General features: G+C 39.1%; 2 protein-coding genes across 10 annotated transcripts in view; one reads left to right on the forward strand and one right to left on the reverse strand.

Annotated features, from left to right (window-relative positions):
• Nucleotides 1-429: 429 nt before the first annotated feature.
• TIGD4 (tigger transposable element derived 4) lies at nt 430-12,837 on the reverse strand. 3 transcript variants are annotated; one of them, XM_065904266.1, is made up of 3 exons: nt 12,739-12,837; nt 3,987-4,210; nt 430-3,815 (listed from the first exon to the last, which is right to left on the reverse strand). In XM_065904266.1, exon 3 carries the CDS (start codon nt 3,289-3,291, stop codon nt 1,756-1,758), a length of 1,536 nt encoding a protein of 511 aa, XP_065760338.1. In that variant the 5' UTR covers nt 3,292-3,815; nt 3,987-4,210; nt 12,739-12,837; the 3' UTR covers nt 430-1,755. The 3 variants fall into 3 exon arrangements, with proteins under 3 accessions (XP_065760338.1, XP_065760336.1, XP_065760337.1); XM_065904264.1 differs by having other exon boundaries at nt 430-3,821; XM_065904265.1 differs by having other exon boundaries at nt 430-3,821; nt 12,571-12,747.
• Nucleotides 12,838-12,908: 71 nt separating this feature from the next.
• Nucleotides 12,909-21,686, forward strand: part of ARFIP1 (ADP ribosylation factor interacting protein 1) — a 138,410-nt gene continuing 129,632 nt past the window's right edge. For 4 of the 7 annotated variants that reach the window (XM_065904328.1, XM_065904335.1, XM_065904332.1 and 1 more), the window contains exon 1: nt 12,921-13,195. The gene's annotated coding sequence lies outside the window, so the exon portion shown is untranslated. Of the gene's footprint in view, nt 13,196-13,248; nt 13,349-21,686 lie in introns of those variants that run through there. The other 3 variants (XM_065904331.1, XM_065904329.1, XM_065904333.1) reach the window with 3 other exon arrangements.

Consider the following 21,686-nt stretch of genomic DNA (forward strand, 5'->3'; position numbering starts at 1 on the left):
AGAAAAGAAGTATTGTAGGATATAGTTAGCAGAACACAGGACTAGGTGATGGGGAACTTGCATTTTAGCTTTCGTCCTGAGATTTTAACCAAATCATTGTTCCAGGTTTTAATTCCCTCATCTGTAAAAATGGAGATAATAATTCTTATGTCATAAAATATCTGGAATGATTAAATAAAATATTTGATATCCAAATGGTATGAAGTGGAGAAAGAAAGAGAAAAAAGTTATTGAGGGCTCAGTATTAACTGGGTACTTTAGTTACAAGTGGGACTCTTAAGAGAGATCAAGGTCCATGATTTACGTCCATGATTCCATCACATTAAAATTTTAAATCAGGTCATTAATAAAAATGCTTTTAATTAAATATAAACAATCTATATTTTACTCTAAAAGAAACTTTAATATTAATACATTTTTCAGGCTTAACAACTACTAAATCTCAAATGCAAAGTAAGTCAACAGTGGAAAATAAAAATGCTTTCTATAAATAGTCACTTCCAAATGTGTCTTGTGTTGGCAGACTAATAATTCAGAATAAAAATCATCAGTATAATGTTTATACTTTTTCAAAATACTTTTCAAAAGGGACACTAAATTAGATATACTAACTTAAATGTATTCAAAATTTAACAACAAAAAACTCAAACACATTGTTATATTTTTCTACTAGTTAAAGACTATTTTATGGAATATAAATAATTTCATACAATATTTTAAAATATTCTGAATACAAAACTTCCTCAAACAGAAAGTTAATCCAAAAATGCTACCCACTGAATTTGGAAAACAACAAAAACAACAACATCAAAATATGCTGAAAGAACAATCTATTTGTCCTGAAAATAAAATTCAGTAAAATAAAAAAAATCTAATATTATAGATTAAAAGTTTCAGCTCTTACAATCAGAAAACTAAGAATTACATATTTTCGTTTTTAGTAACTGCATAAGTTTCTTCATATTATTAAGAGTAATCTTATTAAAATATAAAAAGAGTTTAATACATATTTTAATAATGTATTTTTCTGTTAAACACACACACAAGTACATACAAATATTTAGGAAGAATCCATATCATCTTCTGGCTATAGATGATTTAAGAAAACCTGATAAGGTCATAGTCTTTCATTTGACCTTACACAGAAATAATTTGAAAGTTAGATGCATATTTTTAATCATCTGGGTATATAATTGAGTCAGATTTTTTTTCAGTAATTTCTCATCATTTGTATTAGGATGATTAGTCATGAGAAAAATAATTTAAAATTAGCACTTGATACTTCAGAGTCTAGTTAGCATATATTTATAAAAATAAATATCTAACCAATAGATACATGTTTTGGTTCTTAGACGAGGTAGAAAAATTAAAATATCTTACAACATGATTTGAACTTGAAAAAAATAGAAAATAGCAATCACCAGTTCAACCAGTGTGAATCAAATAGTTGGAGAGTTCTTTTTGTTTTTGACATATATGTCATATATTTCAAATATAAGGCCTGTGAAATTTATTTTCTGCTCCCTAAAATCTTACTAAATTGAAATTCATATTTTTCATTTACTTACTCATCAGTTAATCTACCTAGGGAACTTTGCTCTGCAGACAGATCAAAGACATCTGCAATTAAACCAAAAATTATTAGTTAGGCATTTTTTAGGTTTAAGAGGTATTTTCCCTTTACATACCTTAAATATTAATAATAAAATACATTATAAAAAGCTCTATTATCTTCAGATGTTGTACAATAAATAATTACTTCGATGATGAGTTAATAAAAATTTCAAGATCCGCTAAAGAATTATGAAGCTCATCATTTATATCTTGACTTCTAAGAAAAGTTTTCAGAGTATCTAAAGCAGTTATTGCCTCATTTTTTGATGGTAAAGGGAGTTCGCTTTCCAGAGATCCACCATCCTCCTCCTCGTCAGAAGTATAAAATCCAGTTTCATCTGATTCACTTTCCTTGGGGCATACGGCATCATCGCTTGGTGCTGGCTCACAAGTCTCCAAGTCATCATCCAGGGCAGCATACTCTTCTACAGATAAGCCTTCGGGAAATTCCACTCCTGCTGCCTCAGCGTCGGCAACCAAATCAAGACCAGTGTCTGTCTCTGCATTTGCCTTCTCACTTTCTCCCCTTGGAGATTTGAATCCTGCCTCTTCATAGCTCTTAACAATAGTCTCTTGGGTGACAGCCCTCCAACAGAGATGCAATGTATCAACTGCATCTAGAAGGGAAAAGGTAAATTCTTTGCTGCCTTCAACAGAACTCAGAAATTTCTTAATAAGACAATGTCGATATTTGATTTTAAGGCTTCTAATAACACCTTGTTTCATAGCTATAAATTTGGAAGATAAACATGATGGAAAGAACGCTAATTCAATGGACTTCAGGTTTTTTACCTCCGGGTGTGCAGGAGAAGATTCAATGAAAATCACCACTCTTCTTTGCTGAGCTTGAAATCTCTCATCCAGCTTCTGCATCCACTGTTCAAACACATCTGCAGTCATCCATGCCATTTTGTTAGCTTCATAACACACAGGCAATGATTTTATGCCTCTGAAGCAATGTGGGTTTCTGTTTTTTCCAATGAGGAGCAGAGGAAGTTTCTCTGAGCCGTCCATGTTTGTCCCAACCACCAAAGTTATTCTGTCTTTACATAGTTTGCCAATTGAACAGGCTTCTCCTTTAAATGCAAAGGTATTTGTAGGCAACATTCGATAAAGCAGCCCAGTCTCTTTTACATTAAAAACATTTTTAGGATGATAATCATTTAAATAATAAGGAAGTATGTTTTGGTGCCAGACAGCTGAAGGGTCTACTGATACACCTGTGGCTTCTACAGGTTGAGCTCTGAATACTAGACCGTACCTGGATTTAAAACGATCCAGCCAACCATTACTGCACTTAAAATCATTATGTCCCAGTTTCTGGGCAAAATCATTAGCTTTTAGCCGCAACATTGGACCATTAACTGGCACATTCAGACACTGAGCGATTCGATACCACCTCATTAGTGCCTCTTCCAGGTCTGTGTAAAAAGCAGTTCTCAGTCTTTTTCTCTTTGGATCAAATCTCAGTGATTCAAAGGCTTCCAGAACCTTGTCTTTATTCTTCATAATAGAAGACAACGAATTTTTCTTTATTCCATATTCAGCTGCAATCTCTGCTTTTTTCTTACCGCTTTCTACTGCATTTATGATGTCGATCTTTTCTTCAATGGATAGACTTTTCTTTTTCTTCACGGTTACAGGCAGAGTTGAGGCATCCACAGGAGCTTCTGCCATCTCACCCTGTGCTTATGTAGAGATGTCGTCTCTCTCTGGGTCTGTTTCCTTAGGAAAATTTATTTTCCAGTATGATACAAATTGCTTTCTATGCCACTGCATATATTAAAAGTTGGTCAGTGTCTAATAGTCTTATTTCTGCAGAAATGGATGAACAAATACATCTCTTGAAAGGATTTGAATAAGAAAAATATTGTCTGCAGCTAGAATATTTTAGAAGAGAAAACTCCTCCCCAGGACCTTGTGCAGTTCAGTTTATTCAGAGTCCCAGAAGTCAAGCTAAAATAGAAATCTCATTATGTCAAACCTGTCCAGTCCTGCTGATGTATTTTTGGAGCTTCAATCCTTTAAGATGATCCATTTTATCCATGCGCGCATTCAACCTCCTAATTCTCCACAGAAGGCCTCAGAGATAAGAAGAAAAGCATTCAGAAATTTCATGCAAAACGTCAGCCGCTAATTTCCAAGTCTCTTTAGGGTGGAGAAGAAAATGGTAGAACCCTTCTAAGACTTGACAATATCCTCTGTCACTTGAAACGTTTAAAAAAAAAAAAAAGAGGAATTTTAACGATGATATGTCAACTTAATATCAAAAAAATATTTATACGAATTAGTTTTTTTTTTAATAATAATGAAAAGAATGGGAACATGTTTCTAAAAATATAGTAACTGAAGCTTCCAGAAGAAATGCTTACCTCCCAAATGGTGTCTCTGTGAAAAGCTCTCGAGCTCCGCTCTGACCCCTTGAGTTCTCGCTTGCCTTTGAATGCTTGGTAATATATACTTCTGGACTAAATCAGACAAATTTAATCTGTTTTAAAAATGTGAGCTTACCAAAATTAAAGAACTAAAAATGATGCTGGGTAGATCTTTGGTGGCTATTTTTCCCATGAAGTCACAGGCTGCCCCTCTGGCTTCTCTAAAAGAAAAACATAGTCAGACTGTGGTCACAAGGTCCAACTTTTAATAGCACATCGGAGACCGTGTCTCCTTTATAGGAGTCTGGTAGAAAATGCTTCACTAAAAATCCAATCGATTCCATTACAAATTTTAAAAACGGAAATCTTATTCTAGTTGCTTAAAACTCTAGTAACTTCTTGTCACTTTGACACATTGGCTGGTTGCACAGAGGCCAGAAATACTTGACAAAACGCATGGGAATAAACAAAGTACTGAGAAGATATAATGCAGAAAAAAAACAAAAGAAGGAGGGAGATCACGGTCTTAACATCTCAGGACCTCTACTTCTGTAAAATAAAGGGCTTATCACAGTGTGAGGAGATGGGCCTTGGTGCCAGACACACCTGATTGACAAGTGACTCGGCCATTCAGTACTTAAGGTGATCCTGGGTAGTTCACTTAAGCCTTTGAAGCCTTGGCCCCCCTTTTTTTGTAAAATAAAGGTAACTATAGCATGTACCTCATGGAGTAATGGCACATTCAGTGAGATCCAGTGAGAGCCTGTAAAGCACTTAGCGCAGTATTTAGCACCGTAAAAAGTACTCAATAAATATTTTATGACCTCATCACCATTTTGTGGCTCAGCTGGTAAAGAATCCGCCTGCAGTGCGGGAGACCTGGGTTCAATCCCAGGGTTGGGAAGATCCCCTAGAGAAGGAATAGGCTACCCACTCCAGTATTCTGGCCTGGAGAATTCCATGGACTGTATAATTCATGGAATGCTGAGATTTCATAAAATCCTACTTCAAATGATAGCAAGAATCCCACCTTAAATATACACTGAAAGCAGAACTCTTCTTAAGTCAAATAGTGCAGTGAGAATGGTCACCCTACATGGGCTGGCCCCTGCCTTCCCAGGCAGCACCTCCCCCACTAGAATCCACAGGCTTGGGCCTCCTGCAGGCCAAGGAAACAATCTAATCTGATGAACGGAGCGGGGGTGGGCAGGGGAGGGGGGGTTATTTCCTTCCATGTAGACACTCCATTCCTCTAGTTTTTCTCTCTGTCCTTGGAGGTTTCAAGATAACACATGGTTTTTTTGTGTTTTTTTTTTTTTTTTTTTGCACAAAACTTTATCAAAATTCCTCTACCTTTGTTGTCCAAATCAAAGAAGTAATTTTTATTACAGGAAATAAAACCAGAAAGGAGTCTTTTTTGTTGTTGTTGTTATTGCAAAAAAGATCTTAATAATAACTATGAGAGCCTAGGGTGTAAATCACTGCAAATGGTGATGGTAGCCATGAAAATAAAAGACGCTTACTCCTTGGAAAGAAAGTTATGACCAACCTAGATAGCATATTAAAAAGCAGAGACATTACTTTGCCAACAAAGGTCCGTCTGGTCAAGGCTATGGTTCTTCCACGGGTCATGTATGGATGTGAGAGTTGGACTGTGAAGAAGGCTGAGTGCCAAAGAATTGATGCTTTTGAACTGTGGTGTTGGAGAAGACTCTTGAGAGTCCCTTGGCCTGCAAGGAGATCCAACCAGTCCATCCTAAAGGAGATCAGTCCTGGGTGTTCATTGAAAGGACTGATACTGAAGCTGAAACTCCAGTACTTTGGCCACCTCATGAGAAGAGCTGACTCATTGGAAAAGACCCTGATGCTGGGAGGGATTGGGGGCAGGAGGAGAAGGGGACGACAGAGGATGCGATGGCTGGATGGCATCACCGACTCTATGGGCGTGAGTTTGAGTAAGCTCCGGGAGTTGGTGATGGACAGGGAGGCCTGGCGTGCTGAGATTCATGGGGCCGCAAAGAGTCGGACATGGCTGAGAGACTGAACTGAACTGAATTGAGGGTGTTAATTTCCAAACTGCTTTACTTCCTGTATTCCAAACAACTCAGGAGGAAGGTAAAACTGGATTTCAAAGCTCACACGGTTATAACATGGTTGAATGCAGTTCAGAATCCAGGCCTTCCAAGGTCAAGTCCACCATTCTTTTTACACATGGCATGGCTCCTCTAACAGTTACACATTCTCTGCCCCCCAGCACCAAGCTAACGTAGAGTTCCCAATGCCTTTCCAAACCTATCCCCCTCCACACACACCCCAAAAGGCAGTGTAAAGTTTTCACAGGAGAGCAGCCATTATGAATTCTGGGGACATAAACTGAAACCATACCTCATATCCAATTTTAGGGTGAGCTGACTTTTTAAGTAAACAAGATTTGACCACTCAACTAAAAAATTCTTATATATGGAAACTACCTGCATATTTTTCTACTATATCCTATAAATATACAATTATTTGAGAATAAAAAATTAAAAATATCTTCCTCTTATTAGGAAGGATACCAACCTCCAGAAATTTAGGGAGCAAGAACCAATTTTTTAAGAAAAGTCTAAACCAAGCAAAACTACTCTTCAAGAACAAAAGGGAATCTCTTCCTTCTTTCTGTTGGGTTGTTTTTGTTTTTTTTTTTCTTTCTTCCTCTTCTTTCCTTCCATTTTATTTCATTTGTCAGGTATAAATCCTATCATCTCAAATAAGGATTACAGAAAAAGTGACTTGAATTTTCTCCCATACCCTATCCCAAATAAAGCAATATAATACACACAATCAGAAATGATTATCTTGATCAAATTGAAAATAGTGATACTTTTTTAAGGAAGACAGTAGGATTTTTTTTCCTGAGAGTTAACAGTATATATTTCCTTCTAAAACAGTTGTCAAAGTTACAGTTTCCCATGGTAAGATGCAATACATCTTTATTCCTGAAACAACGAAATTTCCAACGCCAAATCAGACAAGCTAGGTTTTTCCCTAGCAAAGTTAGGCAATACTGCCTAATCAATGAAGCTGAATTCATTGAGAATGGGCATTTTCCATTCTCCCACAGTCCAGCGGCTGGGTTTTTTGTTTTTTGCAGGGAATGATGGCAGCAGCTAATATTTCTTAGAAGTGATAATTCTCTCAATCATGCTACTCCTTGAAGATGGGCATGAATTTGAGCAAATTCCAGGAGACAGTGGAGGAAAGAGAAATTTGGTGTCCTACAGCCTATGGGGTCGCAAAGTGTCAGACACTACTTAGCGACAGAGCAAAAACAACAAGCCCTTGAAGATATTACAGTCGAGAACTGCTGTGCTACTTATTAGCAGTTAGGAGCTACTTTCTCTGCACCTAAAGCTTTAAAGCTAACTAAAGACTCAGACTAGGCAACTCACTAAAATAGACTTACCAACTGAATTCCAAATAAAGAAAACAATTGTCCACGCTACTGGTAGCAAGAGAAATGTAAATCTTCCTTCACAACAGGAGCTACTCTGCTTAATGTCTTAGAGGGCTGAAGTCAAGGTGCCAGTCAGGCTGGGCTCTATCTAGAAGCTGGGGGAGAATTTGCTCCCAAGTTGGTTCAGGTTATTTGTGGTCTTCCCTGATAGCTCAGTTGGTAAAGAATCTGCCTGCAATGCAGGAGACCCTGGTTTGATTCCTGGGCCAGGAAGGTCTGCTGGAGAAGGGATAGGCTACCCACTCCAGTATTCTTGGGCTTCCCTTGTGGCTCAGCTGGTAAAGAATTTAGACTTCTGTGGTTGTAGGACTGAGGCCCCTGGTTTTTTGTTGACTGTGAGCAGAGATTACCCTTAGCTCCTGGAGGCCTCTCTCAGGTACTGGCCTGGGGTCCTCTTTATTTCAGCAACAGAGAACCTTTCTCATGTCAAATCTCTCTCAAACTTCAAATCTCTCTAATTTCCTCTGCTGCTATCAGTTAGAGAAAACTCTATGCTTTTAAAAGTTTCACGTAACCCAGTTCAACTTAAAGGCTTTTGGACTGCAAAGGAAACCATTGACAAAATGAAAAGACAGCTTACTTGTAAATGATGTGACCAAGAAAGGGATAATATCCAAACTATATAAATAGCCCATACAAAGCAATATCAAAAAACCAAACAACCCAATTAAAAATAGGCAGAAGATCTGATTAGATATTTTTCCAAAGAAGATACACAGACGGCCAACAGGCACATTAAATGATGCTCAACATCATAATCTTCAGGAAAATGCAAATCAAAACCACAATAGGATATCACCTCATACCTGTCAGAAAGGCTATCATCAAAAACAATAACAAACGCTGGCAATGATGTGGAGAAGAGGAAACCTTTGTACACTGTTGGCAGAAATGTAAATTGGTGCAACAATATGGAAAACGGTATGGAGGTTCTTCAATAAACTAGAAATAAACTACCATATGATCCAGCAACTCAGTGCTGTGTATATATATGTGTGTGTGTGTGAAGAAAACAAAAACATTAATTTGAAAAGATACACACAACCCACTGTTAATAATAGCATCACTTAAAATAGTCAGGATATGGCTAACCTAAGTGTCTATCAACAGGTGAATGGATAATGATGTCGTATAAAGACATAACAGAATATTGTTCAGCCACAAAAAAGAATAAAATTTTGCCATTTGCAAAAATATGGATGGACCTAGGGGGTATTATGCTTTGTGAAATAAGTCAGGGAAAGACAAACACTCTGTTAACACTTTCATGTAGAATCTAAAGCAAAGGAATGTATATAACAAAACAGAGACAGACTCAGATACAGACAGCAAACTAGTGATTACCAGTGAGGACAGGGAAAGGAGGAGGGCAAGATAGGTGTATGGGATTAAGAGGTACAAACTACTATGTATAAAAAATAAGAAACAAGTATATGTTGTATAGCACAGGAAAACGTAGCTATTATTTTGTAATAACTTTAAATGGAGTATAATCTATAGAAATATTGAATCACTATTTTGTACATTTGAAACTAATATAATATTGCAAATCAATGACACTTCAATAAAATAAATAAAATATAACACTCATGTAGTCAGTTTAGGACTAGTCAGATTAACTTCCTTTTGAGTAACTCAAAGTCAATGAGTAGTTACTTCAATTATATCTACAAAATTCCTCTTGCATATAATATAATCATAGAATGATATCCTATCATGATCACTGAGGAAGTAATTATACAAGGTGAAAGTCATTGGAATTCATCTTAGCATTATACCACACAAGACTATTTCCTACATGGTTGTTTTATAATTGTAGAGAAAACTTATCATAGAGAAATCTGTAACAAAAAGGATTAGATAAATAACTTAAGGAATATCTATATGTTAAAATACTATTGAGCCACTGAAGGAGCATGTTTAATGATATGAGTGAAATTTCATAATATATCAATATTAAGTGGGAAAAGCAAAATGCAAAACTGCATGCCAACAAATACAACCTTCCAAGAGGGCAGAGGCTCGTGGCTATTCTTTCAATGCTTAGTGCCCAGCTAACTGCAGGTTCCCAATAACAATTTGTTAATAAATGAAGAAAAAATATTTGCATAAGATATTGACCAAAATGTTGTTGCTAACTGTAAACAATGGAATTATAAGGTTTTTCCTTTGTAGTTAAAATAATTTCTACTTTATGTTCTACCCATTCTACTTTTCATGGGCTTATTTAAATATTGCATTAATCAGTACCCTTTACTTTCAGGGAACTACACTGTGCAATCAGTAACTAAATATGTCTTCATGAAAAGGAAGCTGTTGATAAAGAGTGATGAAATTACTGCGACACTACCAGAACTCCTCTAGAAAAGACCTAAAGGTCACCCCTTCTCTCTTTTGAGGAAATAACATTGATGAGCAGAATACACTGCTGCTGCTGCTGCTAAGTCGCTTCAGTTGTGTCCGACTCTGTGCGGCCCCATAGACTGCAGCCCACCAGGCTCCCCCGTCCCTGGGATTCTCCAGGCAAGAACGCTGGAGTGTGTTGCCATTTCCTTCTCCAATGCATGAAAGTGAAAAGTGAAAGCGAAGTCACACAGTTGTGTCTGACTCTTGGCGACCCCATGGACTGCAGCCCACCAGGCTCCTCCGTCCATGGGATTTTCCAGGCAAGAGTACTGGAGTGGGGTGCCATTGTCTTCTCCACAGAATACACTACTAAACATCTAAAGCAAAGAGAAAAGATTATGCCCATTGAATTCACTTGTAAAGGGAAAATAACAATATCCTTTAACCCATTGCCTGCTTTTCTTCCTGGTCAATAAATAAAAAATACGCTGCTACAGTTCCCCAATAGGCCAAGCAAATAAATGGTACCTGGTTTTCTAAAGCTGAATAATAGCCAATAGCAGTGCAAAGGTAAATGACTATATAAGCCCCCTGTCATAAGCACATATGGCAGGCAGCTATTCCCTTCTTGTTATACTTCTCCAAACACAATGCCAATCAAAAGAAAAACAGTAATCTTCTATTCTTTCCAAAGAGAATGGGCAGGAAGAATTCCCCAAGCTGTAGGGAAACAGGGAGAGAGCGAGCAAGGGAGAAGGAGGGAGGGATGAAGGGATGGGGGAGGAAGGGAAGCAAAGAGTGAGAGAGAATCTCCATCTAAGCAGGATTAGGTTTAAAATAGTCATTTGAGTCAGCATGAAAAAATTTCCCCAAACCCAAGAATAATAGCTACTACTTCCTTTTTTCCCAAAGAAAGTACATAGACTTTCACTGTTTTCCATCACCAGCTGAAGTAATTTCCAGTGTATCCTTCAGGCCTTCCTACTTTCTAGTTTCCCTGGGGGTAGCAAAAATCATAGGAGGATTAATCCTGTCTATAGCCTTGCACAGCATAACACTATGTATTAATATAAGGACTAACTGTGCACACTATCAGAATCACACTGGACCAGAGAGCACCTAAAATGATTCACAGCACCCTCACCAAGTAGACGTTAGCATTAGTTCCAACTGCATTAAATTTTTATCAAATTTCTATCAAAACCAGCAGCTGCCAAGAAAACCATCCAGCTAAGGACTAATAACTAAACCAAGTGTCTACCTTTTTAATATCAGAAATACTTCTGAGCCTAACGGTCTAATAGATAACTTTAGTTAAATGTCCTCAAACTCAAGAGACAGCTAGCAAGAATCCTTACAGCCCCAGCCAGCCCAAACAGTTAAGTACACATCATTCTCGCACCACTGAGCACTGTCACCCACCTCTTCCTACTCGTCCTTCGGGGAGACTCTAATCCTTGTACTTGCCACTAAGTTCTATTCTGTTGCTATACAATAAAAACAGTAATTATTCTGGATGGGGATCCATCTCTTATAACTGAGAAGACTAACAGGAATGCTTTGAACCAGAAAATCCACAGTAAACTGCAGAACTAAAGCTAAATGAATGAATATATATATATATATAATATATAAATATAATATATATATATATAAATTATATATATATATATATAAATCCATTTCCCCTGGAGGAGGGCACAACAACCCACTCCAGTATTCTTGAATGGAGAATCCCCATGAAGGAGGAACCTGGCGGGTCACAGCCCATGGGATAGTAAAGGACCAGACACGACTGAAGCGATTCAATATGCAACCACAGATTTATGTTTTGGGATTTCACTACGGTTTTTGTCAGAGAAGGTGTCCTGGAAATCTCAGACAAGAAATATTGGTATTTACTTTGGAAACATTTGTGGTGTATTTACTCTTCACAGATACGGGATAGGTATTTGTGCAGGGATGTATGGTTCACTATGCTGAAACTCCCTACAAATCCGGAGAGGCAGAATTCTGCCTTCGGGCACTTAGCCATTAAAAACGTCTTGTCAGCTAATGTGACAAGGTATGTGAGAAGTATGGTCTAGAGGGATAGATTCCACGGAGTACGCTGTTTCCTTTGGCATTTCTGCAAGTGACAGGGCTGTCAAAGTAAAAGCAGTCTAGAACCCGGGAGGGAGGCTAGCGCGGCTGGATCACCGGTACGTACTGTATGCAAATAGGCTTCAGGGGTCTAGCACCACGGCTGAGCCGTACTGTGCGGGGACAGGCAGAGTAGCCCTAGTACAGGTTGGGGCCTTCACTTAGGAAACTACAATGGGATCCGAGAGGACTGTTCGGCGGTTTCTATAGACAGGGCAGTGATCTATTAAGTAACGGGGCAAGCAAAGAAAGCAGAAATCGGTCATCTGAGTAAAGAGGAGCAGGAGAGAAAAGTATCACAGATTCACTCTCTGCTAGCAAGCAGAGAAGAAAGTGATCACAAAGAGCAAATCATAACTCAGGGATGCCGAACAAGGGAGTCTGGTCGCCCAGAAGTGGGTGGGCGTGAGTGGACAGCAGGGGGCACTGGGGAAGGAGAGTGAGGCACCCGCATCCCGTCTGCTCCCTAAACCCCGCATTGCCTCCACCCTCTCAACGCCCGCGGGGTTGGAATAACCTTCTGCGTGCTCTCCGGCAGCTGAGAAAGAAGCTTTGGCTCTCCTGGGATTGCGAGGCGCCCTCCCGCCACCGGCTCACCGTCTGCTGGGGAAAGCCTAACGCGTGAGGCTGGGGTGTGTGAGTGAGAAAGTGATGCCAAGGGCTCCTGGACCTCCGACCACTCAAAACCAGGCCCGCTTGCCCTGGGGCAAGCTCGGGCAGGTGCACCTGGACCCGGGCTCACACCCCTCGCAGCCAGAAAATTACCCGGGCAACGGCGCCAGCGGAGTCCCGGATGTGGTTGCTAGGGCCGCAGTGGGCGGGGCGGGGCCCGCCCCCTGGAGAGGGGACCTCGCGGGAGGTGCGCTGGCACCATCGAGACGTGGCTGGGCTGGCCAGATTGAGGGAGAGAGAGGCCGTCCAGGGCCACGGACAACGCTACTTCCGGTCCCCTCACTTCCGGCTCCGCTGCTCCGGGTGCAGGGGCTGTAGGCCGCCGGTGGAGAGGCTGCCGGTCCGAGTGTCCTCGGAGGTTGGTCAGTGTGAGGCTGTGACAGTTGCAGTTGTTCCCCGCCCCGGAGGAGCCGAGGTGCGTGGCGGGAGGGGAAGAAGGAAAAGGCCCGGGTCGCGTTTCCGCTCACTTCTGGCCAGGGCTGAGGCGACTTCAGGGAGCAGAGGCAGGGATAATCCTCGACGTGAGCGCTGCCGGCTTGCCTGCAGACAGGTGAGGGCGGAGCTGGCCGGCTGGGAAAGAGGCGGGGGAAGGCTGCTTGGAGGTGGTTGCCCGGCCGGACGCGTTGCCTCTGGGGTTCGCTGTTCCGTACTTCCACGGGGCACTTCTGTCCTTAGACTGTGTGTGCCATCTCTCTCTACCCAGGTACTCGGCCTTGGATTTCTACCCCCTTCGTCCCTCTTGTCACCCTGAGTGTGCCCCCGAAACAGCCGGGCGAAGAAGTAGGACCGGCCTTCCCAGGGCGGCACCCTCCCGGTTGTGAATGCATTGAGTGGGCAAAGGGATTGCAGGATCCAGGTGTTTTCGACTGAGTCTCCGAGTGGGCCACCCTCAGCTTTGCTATCCAGCCTGTATTGCTGATCTTCTTTCCTTGCATCCGCCACTGCCTCTCTCCCACAGCGATAGTTCCTGCTAGAGGTTCCTCAGGCTGTGGTGCAGGGAGGAGCCTTGCCTAGGAAATGTCCCAAAGCCTCACTGCTGGCGAGGACGTCCAAGGAATGCTGGAGTTTGGGAAGGAAGTTGTGCTGTCGTCTCGTCCGTTCCTCTTTGCCAAGTTACTACTGTTTACGTGTCTTGGAAAAAGGAAAGAGGTTTTTTGTTGTTGGTGGTGGTTTTTTTAAGAACAGTTTCTAGACGCTTTTCCCTTTTACTTTATTTTATTATTACTTCCTTTGTGTTCTTATCCGCCCTCTTGAGCCCTTTGATCTCAAAAAGTTTGTAGTTTCCACTTCCTGCGCATCCTTTTAACTACCCCCCTTTTAGGATTTCTGTCCCCCTCCCTTCCTTTTCTCCTAGATTAAAGCGTGTAAATTTCTCTAAGTCGGTTCTTAGGGAGGAAAAAAAATGGAAGATTTGAAGGACTTTTGTTAAACTTGTGCTTTCGCCTGCAAATGTGGCAGGTGTGTGTGTGTTACCATTTGTTGTTTAATTAACCTCACCGGTGTGGGAATGTGCACAAGAATTGGTTGTGTTAAATCCTTCCTGTGTTAAGCCTGCAGGAGCTGGTCGTTTTATTGCTCCTCTTTCGATTTGAAGACAACAGATTACACGTCAGGACTGTTTTAATCCCACTTTTTTTCCTTGCTCAATCCTCCCTCCCAGCCACCAGGTCTAACATTCATTAGCTGAGAAAACAGAAAATACTTCTAATGTTATTTTATTTTTTGGGTTAAAACCTCTGTCTCAGTTATTTTCCTTCTTTTTCAAGTTGATAAATTAGTTTGCCTAAATCCTGGGTCATGCCTTAGGGAGTTCATGGTCTGTGACTTTCAGGGGACTTCCTCATCCCTACCCCCAATATTATGGGCAAAGTTTTGTTTCAGTGCACTTTCTCCCCTCTGAAAAAAATTCTTAAATGAGATATATAACCTCCAGTAGATTAAAAACCACTCCTTAGGCAGTGTCTTCTTCAAGTTAATGAAAACTTCTTGAAGTTAATGAAAAGTTTTTTTCTTCTGTGGATCTTTTTTTTTTTTTTTTTCTTTTCAAATGCTACATAGCTAGTTTGGGCACCATAGAGAGTAGAATGCAGAGATTCTAGCTTTATAGTGATGAAATCTCTAGGTACTTCAGAATTTCGGTGTTTCTAAATTCCTTCCTAGACCTAGAGAAGGAAGTAAGGCTGCCTGCTTATTTAGTTCCTGATTTGTGGTTTTGAGGTTTCTTTTTAGGGATAGCTATTTGTGGCCAATGTTGTAGAGATCCAGTGGATTTATAAATTGATATGTTTATGATTATTGAATACATATTAAATATCACCAACCCACTGGGTACAGCTCACAGTAAAAGTTTAAACTTCTGTTGTACTTTGTTTTCATTTTCTTATTTTTCACTTAAGGTATCTACTTACTTTGGGCTTCAGCTTATTTAGAAAGGGCCAAGCATGTTTCAGTGATGTGGTCCCTAAGTCTTTGGCATGCTGCTGCTCATCTTGACATCTCCTTTCTCTCCATATTACCTCTAGATTAAGAATTTAATGATAGTTCTCTTTTGTGACTAAGTTAATATTCTTCCAGACTTAATGTAAGTTTAGAGTGCATATTGAAATTTGCTGATTTGATGAAGTGTTTGTTGATCAAGGGTTGACGGTCTAAAATGTTTGACACCTATTTTATAGAATGTTTAAGCTTGAAGAGAACTATACAGCTCATCATAGTCCATACAGAGTGACAGTGTCTTCTGCTCAAAAATTAATTTTCCCTCTATCTAGCATCCTTACTTTGGGGGGTGGGCGACAGAAAACATAACTTTATAAATAAATCAATCATGCTGAATTCATTTCCTTCTAAGGTAATGAGGAAGCCAGAAAATTGATACCTGACACCATAACATTTGTTTGCTTACTGTGTGCCAGGCATTATGCTAAGTACTTTATGTGATTATCTCATCTCATCTCATTCTCACAGGAACCTTATAACTTGGCTAAAATTTTCATTTTTGTAGATTAAGAGGGGCTTCTCAGGTGGTGCAGTGGTAAATAATCCGCCTGCCAGTGCAGGAGATGCAGTAGACACAGGTTTGATCCCGAGGTCGGAAAGATCCCCAGAAGAGGGCATGGCAACTCACACCAGTATTTCTGTCTGGAGAGTTCTGTGGATTGAACCTGGGTTATCTGAATCCAGACAACTACTACTCCAGACTGCTGCTAGCATATTTTCTTTACATCTTTTTTGGTACGAGTTGGAGGTATCTCACCTGATTTTCTCTCAGACATTAAGTAAAGACGGTCTCTTCCTTTATTAATTTTCAGTAATTGAATACCTAATTTCATATCATACCAAAAGTATGACAAAAGAAATGAATTTGGAGGAAGCCTGTGGAGTGTTGTTTGATAGTTTTCCTATGGGGTAGATATAAATCTGTGTGTGAGTGTGTGAGATGACATATGAGGAGTGGAAAATGTGAAAATAAAAGCTTTAAGTAATAGACTTAGCATTGTAAGAGTCTTGAGGTATAAATACATTCCAGAATGATGAATTTAGGATGGGATAAGGAAGAAATTGAGGATGGAGTAAGTAAATTTAATAGGGAATTTAAAAGAATATGGTTATGGATGAAAAACTAATGATATATGTGCAGACTGGAAAGAGTAGTTCCACAAAATATGGATGATGATGACTTAGGGACTGTAATGGTCTAAAAGTCAAATATTCACCAGCATTAGTTCTAGGAAGTATGAAAAAAAAGACTATAAAACAAAGGAACTTGAAAATAATCTTGTTCTCTTTAGTGTCTCCTAACTTTAGTCAGTCATGGAAGCCACTGAATAGCTCTTACAAATCCTCAACTGTCCTCTACAAAAGTACACATTTTCATTTTCTCTGTGGCTTTCTCTTTCATCTTTCCTCCATAACTTCTAAACTTTTGCCTTAAAATAGTTATAGGCAGATATTGCTGGAAATTGCTCAAATGTTTTGTGAAAATTTGGTAGCATCTTTGCCATACTGCCACCTGAGAGTTATTGTTTCCTTTATGTTTAGGCTTGATCCTTTTTGATCCTTTGGGAGAACTGTGACACCACTGTCTTTGAAGCAGAATCGTAAGAATGACAGAGTTGGTGGTGAGACCTAAATCATCTAGAGGAAGGAAGCTGCCAGCTCCGACCATGAGATAGTGTGTTAGAGCAAGGTTTCCACACTTTTCTGCGTCATGGCACACACAAAATGATTATTTGTGTGACAGACCCCCTGGCTCTCTGAAAGCTGAGGGGACCAGGGAGTGGGGGAGTCAATATTTCATCACATCCATAATTCATTCTTGGCACATTGGTTGGAAAAGCTTTGTTCAAGAGAAGAGGAATGTGGCATTCTGATAAAGTACTTTGTAAGGTACCTACTAAGGGATGGATCAGGAATTCATATCCCAGGTAGAGAGAGTCCCTGGGGGTTAAGCCAGGGGAATATAACCTCTAGGATGGCTCTGTGTTTTGTTTCCAAGCTCTACATTAAGTATCCAGGATAGCACCAGGATACAGAAGTCCATAATAGGCTAGGCATTATGCTTCATGGATGCTTTATGTGTTTTAGGTATTCTTATTTTCCGTTAAATAAACAGGCGTAGAAACCAGCAGAAGTAATTAGTGCAACTAATTGGACTAATTAAAGGAGACTCACAAAGTTACTTGACTCCAAAGGTGTACTCTATTTCACTGTAGTGACTAAATGATTTTGTGACATTGTGGTTTCTAGTTAAAGTGTGAGACACTGGTGGCAGAGGGTGATGGTGGTGAAAGGGAGATAAGCAAGAGGACTATTAAGTGTTTATTTTTGGCAGCCTTGAAGTCGAGTTCTAGAGATGATGGCTTTCTCATAGGATTTCTGAAGTGTTGGGGATGGGGATGGGGGAGAAGAGAAATGTGATAAAACTCAGAGAGAGTAACTTGAGTCCTTGGTGCTCCTTCTAACAAAAGGGCTAAAAATGTAGATCCTCTTCATATTTGACTAAATGTAAATTGTAGATTATTTCTTAAAGGTATATTTATAGATTATTTTTGTTTTTCTTTTTCTGTATTTCCTCATTTTTCTGTACAGTGTATTATTTACTTTTAAAATTAAGCATATTTTCAGCATTACAGCTAAGATATAGTCTTAAAATAAAAATTCAAATAATAAGCAAATGGAATGAAAGCTTCTACTTCTTTAATCCCTCTATCCCTCATACCTGCTGTCAGTTAATTGACAAAGTAGATGTTGGGGATTAGATGAAATTCATGAAAAAGCTCTAAACTGCTGCTGTCTGACCGAGTAGCCACTTGCCACGTGTGGCTGTTTAAATTAGTTAAGATAGAATAGGATGGGTAGTGGCCACTTGATTGCCTAGCGCAGGTGCTGAATATTTCCAAAGACATTGTCCAGCTCTGCTAAAACTTTAAAATACTCTATGGTTGGTGACATAATAAATATACCATTGAAACAAGGTTTTTTTAAGTCTCTTTTTCACATGCTGTGTAGTTTTTGTTTTAGCTGATGAAATACTACTGCCGTGTTTTTTCTCAGCTTTTTGTTTTAACTAAATCCAGATGGTCAGAGTCTAATATTTTCCTTGGATGTTTGGGGATTGTAGTTAGCTGCTTTTCTAGGATAAAGATGTCAGCTTTTCTAAGGGTGTGAGTGTTTTCTATCTCCTCTGAGCTCTAGATCTGTATATCTTACTTTAAGTTGGCACCTCTCTGGAATATATTAAAGATATCTCATATACAAGTTCTGAAACTAAACTGATCTCTCCCTCACTCCCAAGCCCCCGCCCCAATATATTTTTTCTTCTTTCTTTGTTTTTTATTTTAGTGAATGACTCCATTATCTTTCCAGTTGGAAAACCCAGGAGAGTAGGAGTGATTCTTATTCACTCCCTCTCCCTGATACGTCTAGCCTGTCAACACGTTTTTATTAGTCTTACTTTCTAAATATCTCTTAAATCTGTCTAATGTTTCCCATTTCCACTACCACCGCTTTAGTTTGTTACCATAATCTTGCTTGAAATTTCTACAGTAGCCTTCTTTCTTGTTTAGCCACTTGGCCTTCAGATATCTCTAATCCACTATCCATCCTAAAGGCACTGTGATTTATTTTGAAACACACATCTGATTGTCAACTCCTCCCTCCTCCCTCCCAATATTTTTATGGCTTCTCATTGCTTTTTAGGTAAAAACAAAACTCCTTCACAGTGCTTAGCCCTCCAGCCATGACTCCATTTCATCCGTGCTGGCCTTCATCAGGCCTTTGCGCTCATCTTGCTCTTGCATTGCACGGCCTTGGCGCTTGCTTTTCTCCCTGTCTAGACCTCTCTTCCTTTACTTTTGTTTTGCTTGTTGGCTTCTAATTATCCTTCACACCTCAACTGAAGTTTTGCTTCTTTAGGACATAATCTAACCTCCCTGATGAGACAGTAACATCGTACATTTACCACAGTTGCAGTTTACATTTATATGTGTGATTGTATGGTTGTCTTTCTCTTCCACTCTCTCCATTTCCATGCAGACAGGGACCACATCTTTTTTTTTTTTGGCTCCTTGACTCCCACGGACCTGTCTCAGTTCCTGACACCTAAATATTGATTGAATTTCCAAGTTGATAGTATGAAAGATTTCAGTTCATGGAGTTTTGTAATATAGGATTTTAAATGTAAATATTTATAAATATAAACAGTTAAATTGACAATTACATTGTTTTTTCCAAGTGCATGAAAATGTTATTTTAATAGCATAAGTTTGTATTAATGTTTACAAAACAATACATATTATGTAATAAGAATACTATAGCACAATATTCTTTGATTATTTTATAATAAACTTACTTTAGAATAGTTTTAGACTAACAGTTATTGTAGAAATAGTGTACAGATTCCTATGTACACTATTCCCAGTTTCCCACATTATTAGCATGTTACATTAGCATGGCACATTTGTCACAATTCGTGAACGAGTATTTATACACTATTAACTAACAGATGTTGAGATTGCCTCAGTTTCCCCCTAACGTACTTTTTCTCTCCCAGGATTCCGTCCTGGAGTAAACCCCAAGTTTAGTTGTCGTGTGTCCTCTGGCGAGGACTCCTCATTTTTGATGACAGGTTGAAGGATATCAGGTCAGGTGACTGTAGCGCTGTGTGCCTGCCTAGTCGCTTCGGTCGTGTCCGACTCTCTGCGACCCCATGGACCATGGCCTGTCAGGCTCCACTGTCCATGGGATTCTCCAGGCAAGAATACAGGAGCAGGTGACTGTAGATTGTCCCTCAGTTGGGGTTTGTGTGATTCTCTTCTCATTATTCAACTGGGTAACGTGTCTTGGGGAGAAAGACCACTGAGGTGAAGTGCAGTTCTTGTATCAAGAGTAGATACTGTCAGTCTGCCTTACCATTGTTTGTTGTTAACTTTGATCACCTGGCTTTTGACAGTGTCAGTTCTGTACATTGTAAGTTACCCCCCCCCCCCCCCCCCGCTTTATATATTGTACTTTTTAGAAGAAAGTCCTTATATGAAACACACTCTTAATCTGTTTGGGTGTTATGTTCTATCTCCTTAACAGTGGTATGTGCATAAATTTGGGGGGATTTTTCTGCAAAAGAGATTTGTCTTTTCTCATATTTATTTATTCAATCATTTATTTACATCAGTATTGATTGACTCTTGGGTATTTTATACTTTGCATAAAATCCAGTATTACTTTATGTGGTAATTTATTATATAATCCAGTATTTATTAATTTTGTTGCTCAGATTGTTCCAGCTTTGGCCTTTGGAAGCTTTTTCAGTTGGTTCTTATATTCTTTTGAGATTTTTGTTGTTGTGTTCTGGTGGGGTTTTTTTTAAAAAGCACAGTCTTCCTTTCCAGTAGTACAAGATGCTCCAGTCTCATCCTGTACATATCCTGCCCCAGCCCTAGAATCAGCCATTTCTCCAAGGAGCTCTGGTGCCCTTTATTAGAGAATGGTGTTAGAAACCAAGATCTGGGCGCTGTGTGTGTTCACTGTTGCTAGCCTTGCTTCTAGGAAATATAGACTAACTCATGTAAATACACATATCTATAAATATCTATTTCTATATAGCTAACTATATATTACTAAGCTGTATTCTTAGGTTATTTACTCTAAGCTTTTTCCCATTGAAAAAATTACCTGTGAATATTGAAGGGTTTATTTTATATGGTTTTGGAAATAAATAACAGAAATAAACGAACTCTCCAGTTCTCTTGGTTCACTGCATTGCTAATGTTCTGGACCTTAGCTAGCCGTTTGTGAAGAATGAGGCCACAGTACATTGAATAATTTAGAGTTTATTTACAACTAGTTTTCTTTTCAGGGAGTAGTTTAGCTTTGAGAGTCTTATCATTTGACTTCTCATTAGTTTCTCTGTAACACAATCTGAATGGGGCAAATAAAAAAACTTCTCCAAAGTGTTAATTTTGTCGCAACTTCTAAGTTGGTGATAATGATGAGGATGAAAATAGTTGAATATCTGTTATGCTGATTTTTAAATTGTTTCTCATTACTATATATAATTGAGAATTAGCTGTATTTTCTCAGAGTTTTCTACTTTTGAATTGTCTAGACTGATGTGTTTATCTTAATGAGCAACATGAACTGAATTTATTACTACCGAAAAGGACTAATGAGTGTCTAACAGCATAGCTTTTACAGATACCAGATAGTTGTTGACATAAAGACAGCACTATAATGTAAATGATTTTTTTATCTTATTTGATTATTCTGCTTATGAAAGAAAGTGTCACATACTTTGAACATATTGTATGGTAAACCACTTTCAGGTCAACATCATTTGTGTTGACTATAGGAAAAAGGATTTTTCCCCGAGGTTAAGGAAGCTATCATCATTAAAAAAAAAAAAATACACACTATTTTAGATTGTTTTGATTAAGGAAACTAATTTTTTAGCTTTATAATATTTTTATTGTAAACCAGTCAGTGCAACTAGAAGGTTAATATTGAATTATGAAATAAAAACAAATCTTAACCATTCTCTTTTTATT

Source organism: Muntiacus reevesi, chromosome 13 (genome assembly GCF_963930625.1).
Source record: "Muntiacus reevesi chromosome 13, mMunRee1.1, whole genome shotgun sequence".
NCBI lineage: Eukaryota > Metazoa > Chordata > Mammalia > Artiodactyla > Cervidae > Muntiacus > Muntiacus reevesi.